The sequence below is a fragment of the Crinia signifera genome, chromosome 1, assembly GCF_055691185.1.
Source record: "Crinia signifera chromosome 1, ASM5569118v1, whole genome shotgun sequence".
Lineage (NCBI taxonomy): Eukaryota > Metazoa > Chordata > Amphibia > Anura > Myobatrachidae > Crinia > Crinia signifera.
Window position 1 is genome coordinate 13,360,371 of NC_139217.1, and position 17,559 is coordinate 13,377,929.

The following is a 17,559-nucleotide window of genomic DNA, read 5'->3' on the forward strand; positions in this document are numbered from 1 at the left end:
GGATTATGCCATGTGGATCAGTGGTTACCCAGTGTGGCTCAGTGGTTACCCAGTGTGGCTCAGTGGTTACCCTGTGTGGCTCAGTGGTTACCCTGTGTGGCTCAGTGGTTACCCAGTGTGGCTCAGTGGTTACAGAGTGTGGCTCAGTTTATTACCCTGTGTGGCTCAGTGGTTACCCCGTGTGGCTCAGTGGTTACCCCGTGTGGCTCAGTGCTTACCCCGTGTGGCTCAGTGGTTACCCCGTGTGGCTCAGTGGTTACCCCGTGTGGCTCAGTGGTAACCCCATGTCACTCAGTGGTTACCCTGGGTGGCTCAGAGGTTACCCAGTGTGGCTCAGTGGTTACCCAGTGTGGCTCAGTGGTTACCCTGTGTGGCTCAGTGGTTACCCTGTGTGGCTCAGTTTGTTACCCTGTGTGGCTCAGTGGTTACCCTGTGTGGCTCAGTGGTTACCGAGTGTGGCTCAGTTTGTTTCCCTGTGTGGCTCAGTTTGTTACCCTGTGTGGCTCAGTTTGTTACCCTGTGTGGCTCAGTTTGTTACCCTGTGTGGCTCAGTTTGTTACCCTGTGTGGCTCAGTGGTTACCCTGTGTGGCTCAGTGGTTACCGAGTGTGGCTCAGTTTGTTACCCTGTGTGGCTCAGTTTGTTACCCTGTGTGGCTCAGTTTGTTACCCTGTGTGGCTCAGTTTGTTACCCTGTGTGGCTCAGTGGTTACCCTGTGTGGCTCAGTGGTTACCGAGTGTGGCTCAGTTTGTTACCCTGTGTGGCTTGGTGGTTACCCCGTGTGGCTCAGTGTTTACCCTGTGTGACTCAGTGGTTACCGAGTGAGGCTCAGTTTGTTACCCTGTGTGGCTCAGTGGTTACCCCGTGTGGCTCAGTGGTTACCGAGTGTGGCTCAGTTTGTTACCCTGTGTGGCTCAGTGGCTCTCCTTCCTTTAAGTCCCGGCCAGTGCATCTGCCAGCACCACAGCCCCCGACCAGTCAGAGCACTGGGACTATGTACTGGACGGATCAGAGCAGCACCTGAGGACAGACGCTGACAGCACTGGGGGACTGATCACTGGACTGATTGCCAGCCCTGTCAGTGTCTGCCCTATGTACAGGAATAATAGCTTCCAGCTGTGGAATATGGACACAGAGCAGGTGTCCTAAGGCGAGCTCAGGGAGGACAGTAACCTCACGTGGAGCAGAAGGGCAAAACACCAACACCAATACACCAAAACACTAATGTACACGTGCACACCAGTACATGTATGTATTGCGGTTATAGATGTGTCCTCAGACATGTTTGCTGCAGTCTGACATGGGACTCCAGAGGGTAGGTATGGCTTGGGTGCAGGGTGTGCCTGGACCCTGGGGACCTGTGAGCTCCGCACACACACTGCACCCGTTGTGTAGTGCAGTGTGGCACACCAGGAGACTGTGCTGAGTAGTGTGGTATGTGACACTTGTACATCTGTGTTCGTACACAACATTATACAATGTATCAGCAGCTGTGCAATATAAATGGGTACACACACATCACTTGTGCGGTGTCACTTGTACGATGTCACTGGCCCACAAAGAGATCCAGTCACAATGTTATTACAGTCCTGCGTGATACAGCTGACTCCTCCCCGTATACACAGCACTCATACCCTGACACAGCTGTGCTGGCAGTAACTGCGCTTAGTTACTAGTGACACAGAAACGTCTACACAAAGCAGCTACTATACAACCAGCTGTAACAGTGTGTCCTGGGAATACCAGTGAGCACAGCAGGACATACAGTATAACATTATTACACACACAATAGTGCAGTGCTGGCCAAACCGGCCCTCGAGACCTACCAACGGTCCATGTTTTCCAGATCACCTAGCTGGTGCACAGGTGTAGTCATTACTAACTGTCATATCTCCCATACTCCCTAGCTGGTGCACAGGTGTAGTCATTACTAACTGTCACATTCTCCAGATCACCTAGCTGGTGCACAGGTGTAGTCATTACTGTCACATTTTCCAGACCCCCTAGCTGGTGCACAGGTGTAGTCATTACTAACTGTCATCTCTCCCATTCTCCCTAGCTAATGCACAGGTGCAGTCATTACTAACTGTCATATCTCCCATACTCCCTAGCTGGTGCACAGGGGCAGTCATTACTAACTTTCGTATCTCCCATACTCCCTAGCTGGTGCACAGGGGCAGTCATTAGTAACTGTCATATCTTCCATACTCCCTAGCTGGTGCACAGGGGCAGTCATTACTAACTGTCATATCTTCCACACTCCCTAGCTGGTGCACAGATGCAGTCATTACTAACTGTCACATTCCCCAGACCACCTAGCTGGTGCACAGGTGCAGTCATTACTAACTGTCACATTTCCCAGACCCCCCTAGCTGATGCACAGGTGTAGTCACATTCCCCAGACCCCCCCCCCCTAAGCTGGTGCATAGGGGCAGTCATTACTAACTGTCACATTTCCCAGACCCCCCTAGCTGGTGCACAGCTGTAGTCATTACTAACTGTCACATTCCCCAGACCACCTAGCTGGTGCACAGGTATAGTCACTACTAACTGTCACATTCCCCAGACCCCCCCTGGCTGGTGCACAGGTGTAGTCATTACGAGTCATCACATTTCCCAGTCCCCCTGCACTACATCTCTCCCCAGTTCATCTCACTGCACCAAATCTCCCTCCAGTTCATCTCTCTGAACTATATCTCTCTCCAGTTCATCTCTCTGCACTATATCTCTCTCCAGTTCATCTCTCTGCACTATATCTCCCTCCAGTTCATCTCTCTGAACTATATCTCTCTCCCGTTCATCTCTCTGCACTATATCTCTCTCCAGTTCCTCTATCTGCACTATATCTCCCTCCAGTTCATCTCTCTGAACTATATCTCTCTCCCGTTCATCTCTCTGCACTATATCTCTCTCCAGTTCCTCTATCTGCACTATATCTCTCTCCAGTTCCTCTCTCTATCTCTCTCCAGTTCCTCTATCTGCACTCTATCTCTCTCCAGTTCATCGCTCTGCACTCTATCTCACTCCAGTTCATCTCTCTGCACTACATCTCTCTCCAGTTCATCTCTCTGCACTACATCTCACTCCAGTTCATCTCACTGCACTACATCTCTCTCCAGTTCATCTCACTGCACTATATCTCTTTCCAGTTCATCTCACTGCACTATATCTCTCTCCAGTTCATCTCCATGCACTACATCTCTCTGCACTACATCTCTCTCCAGTTCATCTCTCTGCACTATATCTCTCTCCAGTTCATCTCTCTGCACTATATCTCTCTCTCCAGTTCATCTCTCTGCACTATATCTCTCTCCAGTTCATCTCTGCACTATATCTCTCTCTCCAGTTCATCGCTCTGCACTACATCTCTCTCCAGTTCATCTCTCTGCACTACATATCTCTCCAGTTCATCTCTCTGCACTATATCTCTCTCCAGTTCATCTCACTGCACTATATCTCTCTCCAGTTCATCTCTCTGCACTACATCTCTCTCCAGTTCATCTCTCTGCACTATGTCTCTCTCCAGTTCTTCTCACTGCACTATATCTCTCTCCAGTTCATCTCTCTGCACCAAATCTCCCTCCAGTTCATCTCTCTGCACTATATCTCTCTCCAGTTCAACTCACTGCACTATATCTCTCTCCAGTTCATCTCACTGCACCAAATCTCTCTCCAGTTCATCTCTCTGCACTATATCTCTCTCCAGTTCATCTCACTGCACCAAATCTCTCTCCAGTTCATCTCTCTGCACTATATCTCTCTCCATTTCATCTCTCTGCACCAAATCTCTCTCCAGTTCATCTCTCTGCACTATATCTCTCTCCAGTTCATCTCACTGCACTATATCTCCCTCCAGTTCATCTCTCTGAACTATATATCTCTCTAGTTCATCTCTCTGCACTATATCTCTCTCCAGTTCATCTATCTGCACTATATCTCTCTCCAGTTCCTCTCTCTGAACTATATCTCTCTCCAGTTCCTCTATCTGCACTCTATCTCTCTCCAGTTCATCTCTCTGCACTATATCTCTCTCCAGTTCATCTCACTGCACCAAATCTCTCTCCAGTTCATCTCTCTGCACTATATCTCTCTCCATTTCATCTCTCTGCACCAAATCTTTCTCCAGTTCATCTCTCTGCACTATATCTCTCTCCAGTTCATCTCACTGCACTATATCTCCCTCCAGTTCATCTCTCTGAACTATATATCTCTCTAGTTCATCTCTCTGCACTATATCTCTCTCCAGTTCATCTATCTGCACTATATCTCTCTCCAGTTCCTCTCTGTGAACTATATCTCTCTCCAGTTCCTCTATCTGCACTCTATCTCACTCCAGTTCATCTCTCTGCACTACATCTCTCTCCAGTTCATCTCTCTGCACTACATCTCTCTCCAGTTCATCTCACTGCACTACATCTCTCTCCAGTTCATCTCACTGCACTATATCTCTTTCCAGTTCATCTCACTGCACTATATCTCTCTCCAGTTCATCTCCATGCACTACATCTCTCTGCACTACATCTCTCTCCAGTTCATCTCTCTGCACTATATCTCTCTCCAGTTCATCTCTCTGCACTATATCTCTCTCTCCAGTTCATCGCTCTGCACTCTATCTCACTCCAGTTCATCTCTCTGCACTACATCTCTCTCCAGTTCATCTCTCTGCACTACATATCTCTCCAGTTCATCTCTCTGCACTATATCTCTCTCCAGTTCATCTCACTGCACTATATCTCTCTCCAGTTCATCTCACTGCACTATATCTCTCTCCAGTTCATCTCACTGCACTATATCTCCCTCCAGTTCATCTTTCTGAACTATATATCTCTCTAGTTCATCTCTCTGCACTATATCTCTCTCCAGTTCATCTATCTGCACTATATCTCTCTCCAGTTCCTCTCTCTGAACTATATCTCTCTCCAGTTCCTCTCTCTGAACTATATCTCTCTCCAGTTCCTCTATCTGCACTCTATCTCTCTCCAGTTCATCGCTCTGCACTCTATCTCACTCCAGTTCATCTAACTGCACTATATCTCTCTCCAGTTCATCTCACTGCTCTATTATCTCTCTCCAATTCATATTTGCACGTTATCTCTCTCCAGATAATCTATCTGCACTTTATCTCTCCCTCCAGTTCATATTACTGCACTACAGTATATCTCTCTCCAGTTCATCTATCTGTACTATGTGTCTCTCCAGTTCATCTTACTGCACTATATCTCTCTCTAGTTCATCTCTCTGAACTATATCTCTCTCCAGTTCATCTCTCTGAACTATATCTCTCCAGTTCATCTAACTGCACCATATCACTCTCCAGTTCATCTCACTGCTCTATTATCTCTCTCCAATTAATCTCTGCACGTTATCTCTCTCCAGTTCATCTCACTGCACTATATCTCTCTGCATTTTATCTCACTGCACTATATCTCTCTCCAGTTCATCTATCTGCACTATATCTCTCTCCAGTTCATCTCTCTGCACTATATCTCTCTCCAGTTCATCTCTCTGCACTATATCTCTCTCCAGTTCATCTCACTGCACCAAATCTCCCTCCAGTTCATCTCACTGCACCATATCTCCCTCCAGTTCATCTCTCTGAACTATATCTCTCTCTAGTTCATCTCTCTGCACTATATCTCCCTCCAGTTCATCTCTCTGAACTATATCTCTCTCTAGTTCATCTCTCTGTACTATATCTCTCTCCAATTCATCTATCTGCACTATATCTCTCTCCAATTCCTCTCTGAACTATATCTCTCTCCAGTTCCTCTATCTGCACTCTATCTCTCTCCAGTTCATCGCTCTGCACTCTATCTCACTCCAGTTCATCTAACTGCACTATATCTCTCTCCAGTTCATCTCACTGCTCTATTATCTCTCTCCAATTCATCTTTGCACGTTATCTCTCTCCAGATAATCTATCTGCACTTTATCTCTCTCTCCAGTTCATATTACTGCACTACAGTATATCTCTCTCCAGTTCATCTATCTGTACTATGTGTCTCTCCAGTTCATCTTACTGCACTATATCTCTCTTTAGTTCATCTCTCTGAACTATATCTCTCTCCAGTTCATCTAACTGCACCATATCACTCTCCAGTTCATCTCACTGCTCTATTATCTCTCTCCAATTAATCTTTGCACTATATCTCTCTCCAGTTCATCTTACTGCACTATATCTCTCTGCATTTCATCTCACTGCACTATATCTCTCTGCATTTCATCTCACTGCACTATATCTCTCTGCATTTTATCTAACTGCACTATATCTCTTTCCAGGTTATCTCACTGCACTATATCTCTCTCCAGTTCATCTATCTGCGTTATATCTCTCCCCAGTTCATCTCACTGCACTATATATCCCTCCAGTTCATCTCACTGCACTATATCTCTCTCCAATTCATCTCACGGCTCTATATCTCTCTCCAGTTCATCTATCTGCACTATATCTCTCTCCAGTTCATCTAACTGCACCATATCACTCTCCAGTTCATCTCACTGCACTATATCTCTCCCCAGTTCATCTCACTGCACTATATCTCTCTCCAGTTCATCTCACTGCACTATATCTCTCTCCAGTTCATCTCATGGCTCTATATCTCCCTCCAGTTCATCTCACTGCACTATATCTCTCTCCAGTTCATCTCACTGCACTATATCTCTCCCCAGTTCATCTCACTGCACTATATCTCTCTCCAGTTCATCTCACTGCACTATATCTCTCTCCAGTTCATCTTACTGCACTATATCTCTCTCCAGTTCATCTCATGGCTCTATATCTCTCTCAAGTTCATCTCTCTGCACTATATCTCTCTCCAGTTCATCTCTCTGCACTATATCTCTCTCCAATTCATCTCACTGCACTATATCTCTCTCTCCATTTCATCTCACTGCACTATATCTCTCTCTCCATTTCACCTCACTGCACTATATCTCTCTCTCCATTTCATCTCACTGCACTATATCTCTCTCTCCATTTCATCTCACTGCACTATATCTCTCTCCATTTCATCTCACTGCACTATATCTAGCTCCATTTCATCTCTCTGCACTTTATCTCTCTCCAGATAATCTCTCTGCACTTTATCTCTCTCCAAGGCTTAGGACATAGACCCTACGGTCATACTGGCAGCTACAATATATATATAAGTAGAAATGACCTACCAGCATTATCATGCCTGCTGCCGGCGGGTCCATCTGGGATCGATAGAAGTTGTGTTTATCCACCAGGATTGTCTTCTCCTCATTGGTCAGCGCTGATATGTGGTGGGACAGGCAGAGGAGGATACAGCCCAGGGCCAGCATAGTGTACCCGGGATGTGACATCTGCTGCCCTGTGTGCTGGATGCCAGGGATGCTGCGTGCTGGATGCCAGGGGTGCCGGGTGCCAGGGGTGCTGTGTGCCGTGGATGCTGGGTGCCAGGGGCCAGACCTGGCTGCTTTCTGTGACCTGACACTATAGAACTGCTCCTATACAATGGCAGTCACAGGCTATAAAGTGTGTAACAGGGTGGGACGTGCGTCATTACTCCACCCGCTGATGCATTATGCTGGAAGCAGAAGTATTGTGTGGACCAGGGACTGGGCAGAGCCAGAGAACACACAGTATATCCAGCCAGGGACTAATAACGATCTCCCATATATAAAGTCCTGGCAGGATACAGAGCGGACACAGTGTAATTATCCCGAGTGCAGGTGCAGCGCGCTCCCAGCATTACCCCTGCACCTTAACCCTCGCCCGTACTGCGCTCTGGGATAATGGCTCCTCAATGTCTAGGTCAACACGCACTATTGGTCCTCAGTGACTAGGTGAGCACCTAATAACGGTCAACATACCCTAGGTCGACACTGACAGGAGGTCGACGCAAGCCCCATGTCGATATGTACATGGTTGACACTCAAAAGGTGGGGTGAAGGGGCCGGTTGATGGGGCGAAGGGGCCGGATGGTGGGGTGAAGGAGCCGAATGGTAGGGCGAAGGGGCCGGACGGGCGCATTGGCGACCATCTAACGATTTCTCCTGCTGCGGGGCATGTGAGGGGATGTGCTTTCTAACACATCGATACAGAGGGGGGGCATGTATTTGCTAGGGCGGACACTCTGGTACTCAGTAAGCGGCGAGTCAACCAGAATAAGGGCCTCTATGCTCACTTGGATAGTAAAAACTTGGGTACTCTTTACTTAGAACGGCGCCCAAGATTTTGATCGTGGGCATCGTTAGTAAAAAATCTCGGGCATTGAATGCACTAAAAAATCAGGTGCGATCAATCGACGAGATGCCCGCGATTTCCCATAGGGAACAATGTTAAATGTCTCAATTGACCCAATTTTCCTGTTCAATGCCTCAATTGACCCGATTTTTCCATAGGAAACAATGTTAAATGGGCCACAGAGGCCAAATAGGCACCCTAAAGTGTATAATGGCCACCCGAATTGTTAACGCCACCCCACGATCAACGTCAACCCGATGCGTGGCGAGCGCAGCGAGCCCGCGAGGGGCGGCGGTACGCGTCCTACGACCTTTTCATACCCCCACTATCCACGTCGGCGTGGAGTTGAGAATAGAAAGTGTGGCGAGCGCAGCGAGCCACCGAGCCCGAAGCGTGGCGAGCGCACGCGGACAGCTGTGAAGCCCGCGAGGGGACGCGGATACCTGTGAAGGTATCCGCGTCCCCTCGCGGGGCTCGCTGCGCTCGCCACGCTTCAGGCTCGGTGGCTCGCTGCGCTCGCCACACTTTCTATTCTCAACTCCACGCCGACGTGGATAGTGGGGGTATGAAAAGGTCGTAGGACGCGTACCGCCGCCCCTCGCGGGCTCGCTGCGCTCGCCACGCATCGGGTTGACGTTGATCGTGGGGTGGCGTTAACAATTCGGGTGGCCATTATTCACTTCAGGGTGCCTATTTGGCCTCTGTGGCCCATTTAACATTGTTTCCTATGGAAAAATCGGGTCAATTGAGGCATTGAACAGAAAAATCGGGTCAATTGAGACATTTAACATTGTTCCCTATGGGAAATCTCGGGCATCTCGTCGGTCGCATCGCACCTGATTTTTTAGTGCATTCAATGCCCGAGATGGGCGCCCTTCTAAGTAAAGAGTACCAAAACTTGTGTTGACTATGTACATACAGATGGGTCTTGTCCCATCCTTGCTGGCGGGTCGCCATGGCGTCTGCGCTGGCGACCCGCCAGCAGCCACGCCAGCGAGGAGACTGAGACGCGCGTGCGTCTCAGTCTCCGTCGCTAGCGCGACGGAAACCCTGTCCGTCTCCGCCTCAGGGAGACGGACAGGGTTAGGGGGGGGTTAGGGGGGGTGCGGGCAGTCGGCGGGGACCCCGGGTTACCGCCGGCAAGCCGGCGGGGACCCGGGGAAACGTATGGAAGCGCCGTCGGAAGGGGACGCGCGCGCCTCTCGTGCGCGCGCGTCCCCTTCTCACGATCGCCATGGCGCTGGCGGGGGATGGCGGCTGGCGACGCCAGCGCCATCCCCTGCCAAGATGGGAAAAGACCCATCTGTATCAAACTTGTGTTGACCTTCTTTCATTGTCGACCTGGGGAATGTCAAACATTCTTATGCTGTGTACACACGGTGAGATTCCCTTGCTATACAATCTTTGCTATCTCTGTACTATTTACATACAATCTGCACTATATAGTCATTGCTGCCCTGTCTATCTGGGGTTAAATTTGTGCTGTCACGGGAGCGTGCATCGGTATCGCAAGGTAAAAACCCTCTATGATCTGCTGTGATCTGCTGTAATCTGCTATATAGTCAAAATCTAATGTCCAAACTCACTGTGTGTACACAGCATTAGGTGTCGACCAATGATGTTTGACCTAGTAACTGTCGACCCAGGGACTGTATAACACGTACTACACTTGTGTGCCCCCAATGCTCTCACTGGTACCCCTCACCCCTCAATGCTCTCACTGGTATCCCCTAACCCCCCCCCAATGCTCTCACTGGTACCCCCTGACCCCCCCAATGCTCTCACTGGTATCCCCTAAACCCCCCAATGCTCTCACTGGTACCCCTCACCCCTCAATGCTCTCACTTGTACCCCCTAACCCCCAATGCTTTCACTGGTACCCCCTAACCACTCAATATTCTCACTGGTACCCCCTAACCCCCCCAATGTTCTCACTGGTACCCCCTAACCTCCCAATGCTCTCACTGGTACCCCAAACTTCCCAATGCTCTCACTGGTACCCCCTAACCCCTCAATATTCTCAATGGCACCCCTAACCCCCAATGCTCTCACTGGAACCCCTCAAACCTCAATGCTCTCACTGGTACCCCTAACCCCTCAATACTCTCACTGGTACACCCTAACTCCTCAATGCTCTCACTGGTACCCCTTACCCCCCAATACATACTGGTACCAACTAAACCCTCAATGCTCTCACTGGTACCCCTAACTCCCCAATGCTTTCACTGGTACTCCCTACTACTATTACTACTATTGCTGCTAATAATACTATTTCTACTACTACTACTACTACTACTACTGATACCACTACTACTACTAATACTAACACTAGCTACTACTACTACTATTACTGCTACTACTACTACTATAATAATAATACTAACACTAGCTACTACTACTACTAATAATAATACTAACACTAGCTACTACTACTATTACTGCTACTACTACTGCTACTACTACTAATAATAATACTAACACTAGCTACTACTACTATTACTGCTGCTGCTACTACTACTACTACTACTAACACCAGCTACTACTATTACTGCTACTACTACTACTAACATCAGCTACTACTACTATTACTGCTACTACTACTACTACTACTACTAACACCAGCTACTACTACTACTAATACTAACACTAGATGCTACTACTACTACTATTACTGCTGCTACTACTACTACTACTAATACTAACACCAGCTACTACTACTATTACTGCTACCACCACTACTACTACTACTACTACTACTACGAATTACTACTTATATTACTGCTACTACTACTACTACTACTACTACTACTAATAATAATACTAACACTAGCTACTACTACTATTACTGCTACTACTACTATTACTACTACTACTACTACTGCTACTACTACTGCTACTACTACTGCTACTACTACTACTACTACTACAACCTATTACTAACACTAGATGCTACTACTACTACTACTACTAATAATAATAATGATACTACTTCTACTACTACTACTACTACTACTACTACTAATAATAATAATAATAATAATAATAATAATAATGATACTACTTCTACTACTACTAATAACATTAGCTACTACTAATACTGCTACTGCTACTAATACTCAGGGCCGGTGCAAGCCCCCCGCCCGCCCCGGGAAAGCCCGCCGCCTGGGTGCGGGGGGATGATATTGCGGCGGGCGATCCTGTGATGTGTGGCACGGGTGTGTGTGTGAGTGTGTGTGCGGTTGATACTGCGATACCCCGGAGCGCGGGTAGTGCCGTGCTGAAATCCCCCCAGTGGGTGGCGGGCGGCGCACGGTGGGGGGGGGGGCAGCATTGATTCATGGACGGGATGGGGGAGGGTAGAGGGAGGATTGCAGACTCACCTGCTCCCTGCTTTCTGGTACCTCTCTATGGCCCTTATTCTGATTGATGCGGACTTTACCGCGTACTTTCGGATCGCGTCTTTACGGCGTCTGCGCATGCGTAGAGAACGCAACGCGCATGTGCCACGCCTTGACTCGGTACCAGTTCGGACAAAGACCGTCCAGAACTGTTCACCGCTATCATTCGGGAAATAGGGGCGTATTATGGGCGTCATGCGGAATGACACATGGGCGTAGTTTCAAAGTGGGCAAAACGGGGCGGAAACATGGGCGGACACGGGGGAGTACACTTATGTTGGGGGGCGTACATTCGGAAACCACTCCGAATGCACGCGATCAAAAAGGGCAGAAATGTGCGGTGTCCACAAGTGTACTATTGCTTTGCGGACACCACTCGTTCATGCGGTATGCGAACGTACGCCTAATGACTACAACCATTAACACCTGAACCCAATAGAATCTACTCCTTTACTCATTACTCACTAATAGGCCGCTTGTCAGTGCTTTAATTGAAACCATTGCTGCTTCAAGGAAACCTTAGTAATCCCCCACATATGCTGTACTTGTCCCACACTTAAAAACTGCTAACAATGGACATGACTGAATATTAATACTATCAATACACATGTGTATTCGACATGTACTCATGAAACCACACATTTTGGGTAAAGTAAACACATTTATTTATATTCATGTCACACTCAATGCCAGTGTGATGCAAAGACCATAAAATAATACATACAAACAATAAACAACATGGCAGGAATGCTGCAAAATAAATAATAATACAAAACATATATAATTGCACACAGATGGACTCCAGCACCTCCTATGTGCCACTGCACATGCAGCCAGTGGGAAATGAGGAGGCTGCTGGCCCTTCTACAGCAGGGCAAGCTGCACCTGACCATTCAACAGCAGGGCACCCTACACCTGGCCCTTCTGCAGCAGGCCAACCTGCAGCTGGCTCATATGCACCATCAGCAGAATCATTTGGAACACAACCGGGGACTTCACAAGATAGTACCATGGCCATCACTTCAAGTACAGCTGACAGTAATGGCAGGCAAAAGAGGGCAACAGGGGAACCAACCACTAAGGACATATGAAGCAAGGGCTCATCTGGTTACCCTGAGCACGTGATTGGACACAAGAAGCTGACACACACAGCACAATGGAAGATTTGGGAACACATAACGGCGGAGATTAATGCAGCCACAAGTTCATTTCCGACCACGTTTGGCCTTGGTAGGCTCCTTGGCCTGTGCAGCAGCTCTTCGGGGACGGCCAGATGCTGGGGCAGGTGGAGCAGATGATGTGGAGGGGTTGGCTGGTCTACCCCTCCTGCCAGCAGGGAGTGTTTCCGGTGGTAATGCACCAGAAACGGATGACATTAGGACCCTGTTGCTGGTAATCAGCTCCACCATAAGCTCATTATGGTGGAGGAGGAGATCATTTTGGCGGGTGGCTTGCTCGGCCAGCACCTGAGCACTTGCAGCCATGGCCTGATGTGACTCAGCCATGGCCTGCATGCTCGCAGCCATGGACTGCTGGGTGCTGACCAAGCTCGCCAGGATCTCCTCGGTCCTACGCATCCGTTCTGATGCCAAGTCTCCCTGCTGGTTGATGTCCCCAAGCACCTGGGCCAAGGCGGCCAAATCGGCTTGGGCCGATGCCTGCTGCTGCACAGGCCTACCTCTGGGGCCAGGTGGCACGGACTCCTCCACCTCCTGAGCAGAGTCCTCACCAAGCGGTGGGGTGTCTGTGTGAAAAGATAAACACAATTAGGAGACATTCTACGATAATTACTTGCACAAGTTTATGGCATGACCAATATTTACCTTCCAGAAAAGACGCAAACACTTCAGCTGGGGCCTCGCTATCCATCGTGCTCACCCCCCTGATCTCCTCAACTGAGATACAGCTCTCCGCCATCTCCTCCAGGTGGGTGAGCTCTAGCCCTGATGGCATGGGGCCGGCCCCAGATGTCTGGCTGTGTTCCCACCGCTTGGTCATTTTCCTCTTCAGGTTGGTTTTGAAGTCCTGCCACCTGCAATGTAAGTTGACATATTAATACATGTCACTCCCAATGTTAGCTGTTGCAGCCATTGCTCTGTGCTACATATTACAACATGTGATTAATGTCCCATATATAATATTACATGCAACTATGATATCAACCGTTACAATACACATTCACAATCACCCTACTCTAACTCTCAAGGAAATAACATGGCAATAATGTATGTGTATCGTAACAACCTCATGTGCCATTTGCAAAATGCATATAAGCATCAATTCAATCATTACTTGGCTATTACTGGCCACATGTATCACAAAACAACTTGCCTCTTCTTCACATGGTCCGTCTCACGAACTTGTGGCGCAACTGCATTAATCTCTGCCGTTATCTGTTCCCAAATCTTCCATCGGCGTGTGTGTGTCAGCTTCTCGGATGGACACTCTATCCAATCACGTGCTCGGGGAACCAGGATGGCAAGCTCCTGTGCTTCATATGCCTTATTTCTTGTAGTTGGTTCCTCTGTTGCCCTGGCTCGCCCCTTGCCACGTCCCTGGCCACGCCCCCTGGCACCAGTCGCTGCACTTGAAGTGCTGGCCATGCTACTACCTTGTGAAGTCCCCGGTTGTGTTCCAACCAATTCTGCTGATGGTGCATATGAGCCAGCTGCAGGTTGGCCTGCTGCAGAAGGGCCAGGTGTAGGTTGCCCTGCTGTAGAATGCTCAGGTGCAGCTTGCCCTGCTGTAGAAGGGCCAGCAGCCTCCTCATTACCCACTGGCCGCATGTGCAGTGGCACATAGGTGGTGCTGGAGTCCAGCTGGTCAAATAGTTGCTGCAGATCTGGGTCCACCTCTGGTTGTGATCCAGACATGTTAGCAACAACATTGTCACCTTCTAATACCCCTTTATATACTGTTTGTGTATCCTGTTTGGCGGACATCAGCGGCAGCTGCGTTCCGTGCGTGTGCGTACGTCGCTGTTTTTTCGCGCCGCATACGGTGGCTGAAATTCCATTGTGTAAAACCTGGCGAAAGTTCTACATGAAATACTGGTCACCAATGCTAACATTGCATAGAATCTTCTGATACACCTGTGACTATTGCACAATACACATGCTATTTTCTAGCATGACATGACATTTGATTCATGACTACTGTGGTATTGTGGCGTTTCATTGCAAGCTAAAAGTAGCCCAATCCCTTAGATAATCCAGGCCACAAATCATGCAATACTCATCTCTACTGTTATAGACCACGCATGTGACAGCCCTATAAATAGTGAGTTTAGTTTTGGGGGAAGTTCAATATAGGTGCTAATTATTATACCTTGGACAAGGGATCTTATGTGTTTGTTATATCTTCATTATTGTAGTTGATACTATCCCTGATGACTGGTGAGTACATTGATTTATGCTATCATGTGTTGGGGATTATTTCCTGTGTTGATGTATGATTTGTTGGCATATATAGATATATATCTATATATGATGTTGGAATTTATTCACATGTTTCAACATTTCAAGGAGCATGCAGGCAGGCAGGCAGGCAGGCAGGCAGGGCTGGTGTATAATGCTGGTTTCAGGATACCTGCAAGTGTGTGTATGTGTCTTTTACACATAAATGTACGCATACACATAGATGCATAGAGTAATTAATGCTAACTACAGCTATGCGTTGCTAAGCTATAGCACGCGTTGCTTGGCGGAGCGCGGCCTTATTGGATTTGCTAAGGGCATACACACTGTGTTTTATATATATCAGATTTGTTCATTGCCATACATCAACACTACGGTTTTGAAGGCATGCGAATTTGTCACCATTTGTGTTGGCGCAGAGACGCTGTTAATGTAAAAATGAACAATAAAGTTATTATCACAAATAACTGTGATCAACCAATGCCACCACCTGATTGGTTGATAGATGCCATTGTCAACATGGCGGAGACACGAAGGGCAGAACCCTTCACGCATGAGGAGCTGCGAGTTCTTGTCTCCGTCATGGAGACAAGGCTGGGCCGTGCAGGGCCCTTTATAACCAACAGGCACAAGCGGAGGGCCTATGCTGCGGCAGGGCGCCGAATTTACGCCCGCACTCGGGTGCGGAGGTCCCTCGGGCAGCTGGAGAGGCGGTGGTCGGACCTCCGCAGGCGCCAGCCCCAGCTGCTTCACCAACTCAGGGGCGAAATAGCTGAGTGTGAGTATTTTAGCTATGAAATTTCGCACTTACAACATAGCATATATAAACAATAAAATGTGTCTCATGATAAGTGGGTGTCCATGGGTTTAAAAGTCCATAGACTGTTATGTGTGCTTCTTCCTGGTTAACATGCAGTCATGTGGCTTTTATATGTAATGGCATAGCATTGAGGATTCTGATGCATACAATGTGCCAGATCTAATATGTGTTACACATTGATAAATGCCTGGGTTGTAATGTGTGAACAAATTACTACCAATCACATACTAATTTAAATGTCACTATTTGGAATCCATTAACAGTAAGGAGCTACTTTCCTGCATCGTTTGCCATCATTATCACCCTTCCATGTATGTCTTGTTATGGATTAATACATGTGCCCCAATGACCCCACATTGACCATGATGTTTTTTTCTAACACACAGCACGAGCCCAAGCACAACAGGCCCGGGAAGAGGCGGAGGCAGCCCTGGCACATGAGGAGGCCCAAGAGCCGGAGGAGGAGGTGTCGGAAATGGTGGAGGAGGAGGAAGTGGAGGAGGAGGAGATGGTGGAGGAGGAGGAAGTGGAGGAGGAGGAGATGGTGGAGGAGGAGGAAGTGGAGGAGGAGGAGATGGTGGTGGAGGAGGAGGAGGTGCGTGAGGAGGTGGTGGAGGAGGATGTGGAAGCGGAGTTGGTTGCGGAGGAGGAGGTGTTGGTGGCGGAGGAGGAGGTGGAGGAGGTGGTGGTGGTGGAGGAGGAGGAGGAGGAGGAGGAGGAGGAGTTGGAGGAGGAGGAGTTGGAGGAGGAGGAGTTGGAGGAGGAGGTTGTTGGTGGAGAGGAGCTTGCGGAGGAGGGGTCGGAGGAGGCCACGGTTGCCCCGGAGGAGTCAGATGACGATGGGGAGGAGGCGTGCCAGGCCCCGGAATATGAGCAGATCGGTATGTTAACATAATGCATCATTCATGAAGTAGTTGTACTGGTATTTGTTATGTATCACTGTTGGTTAAAAAATTTTTTGCCATACTATTCATATAGACCCCAAAGTGGGTAGCTACAGATACAGGTACGGGTTAGATGGGGTGTCCAAGGCATCCCTTTCATCCAGGACACCTCTGAATTACACCGGTTTGTGGGATGGGTTGGAGGTCCATTTTGACTGCCACATAACCGTTGTAGTTAAACAGGATCCTGGAGTAAAGGGATGAGTGGATCATTTGTGGCTTAAATTCACCTGCTGCAAGCGTGGATTATGACCCATCAAATAGTGGAATCTATATTGTTGGTGAATGTTATTTATAAACTCTAGGATGTATGCTATAAATGGAGTATGGCCCGGCCTACCTTGGAATGGAGTCAGAAGTTGCCAGTGTCCCAGGAGCCTCCTCTACCTAAACACCCCCTGTACTTCAGTTTTTTTTTTGGCCGTCACAGAATTGTAGGTTGGTTTAGACAGAATTATGATTTTGAGGATGTGTACTGTGCATTCCTGACATTTGCATAACTCCCATGCCACGAACCATCACTGAACTTAGACTGAGCAGATTGTGACAAGTTCTTATTGACGGAGCCCATGACCTGCTTGTCATTGGTTAGTCATGGGTGGGTTGTGACTGAGAAGAAACAATATGACTGTTATGTCTTCTGCAGAGTAAAGTGTATAGGCCAAAAAATACAGTATGTAGTAAATAACTTAGCATGTATGTATATATGTGTCATATCTATTTATCTATGTGTGTCTCTATCTCTCTACATCATGGGTCCTCAAAGTGCGGCC

The 17,559-nt window shown here is 48.1% G+C and overlaps 2 protein-coding genes and 1 long non-coding RNA gene across 4 annotated transcripts in view; 2 read left to right on the plus strand and 1 right to left on the minus strand.

The window, feature by feature from the left end:
- The window catches only part of LOC146066978 (uncharacterized), an 82,981-nt gene extending 75,533 nt beyond the window's left edge, over positions 1-7,448 (minus strand). The window contains exon 1 of the mRNA XM_083179153.1: positions 7,164-7,448. Coding sequence (XP_083035279.1) covers positions 7,164-7,325 — 162 coding nt within the window. The 5' untranslated portion in view covers positions 7,326-7,448. The remainder of the gene's footprint in view (positions 1-7,163) is intronic.
- The window catches only part of LOC146067135 (pepsin A-like), a 231,818-nt gene that overhangs the window by 73,612 nt on the left and 140,647 nt on the right, over positions 1-17,559 (plus strand). The window lies entirely within an intron of this gene.
- LOC146025554 (uncharacterized) overlaps positions 16,625-17,559 on the plus strand; it is a 1,376-nt gene continuing 441 nt past the window's right edge. The window contains exon 1 of the long non-coding RNA XR_014454217.1: positions 16,625-16,723. This is a non-coding gene — a long non-coding RNA (uncharacterized LOC146025554). The remainder of the gene's footprint in view (positions 16,724-17,559) is intronic.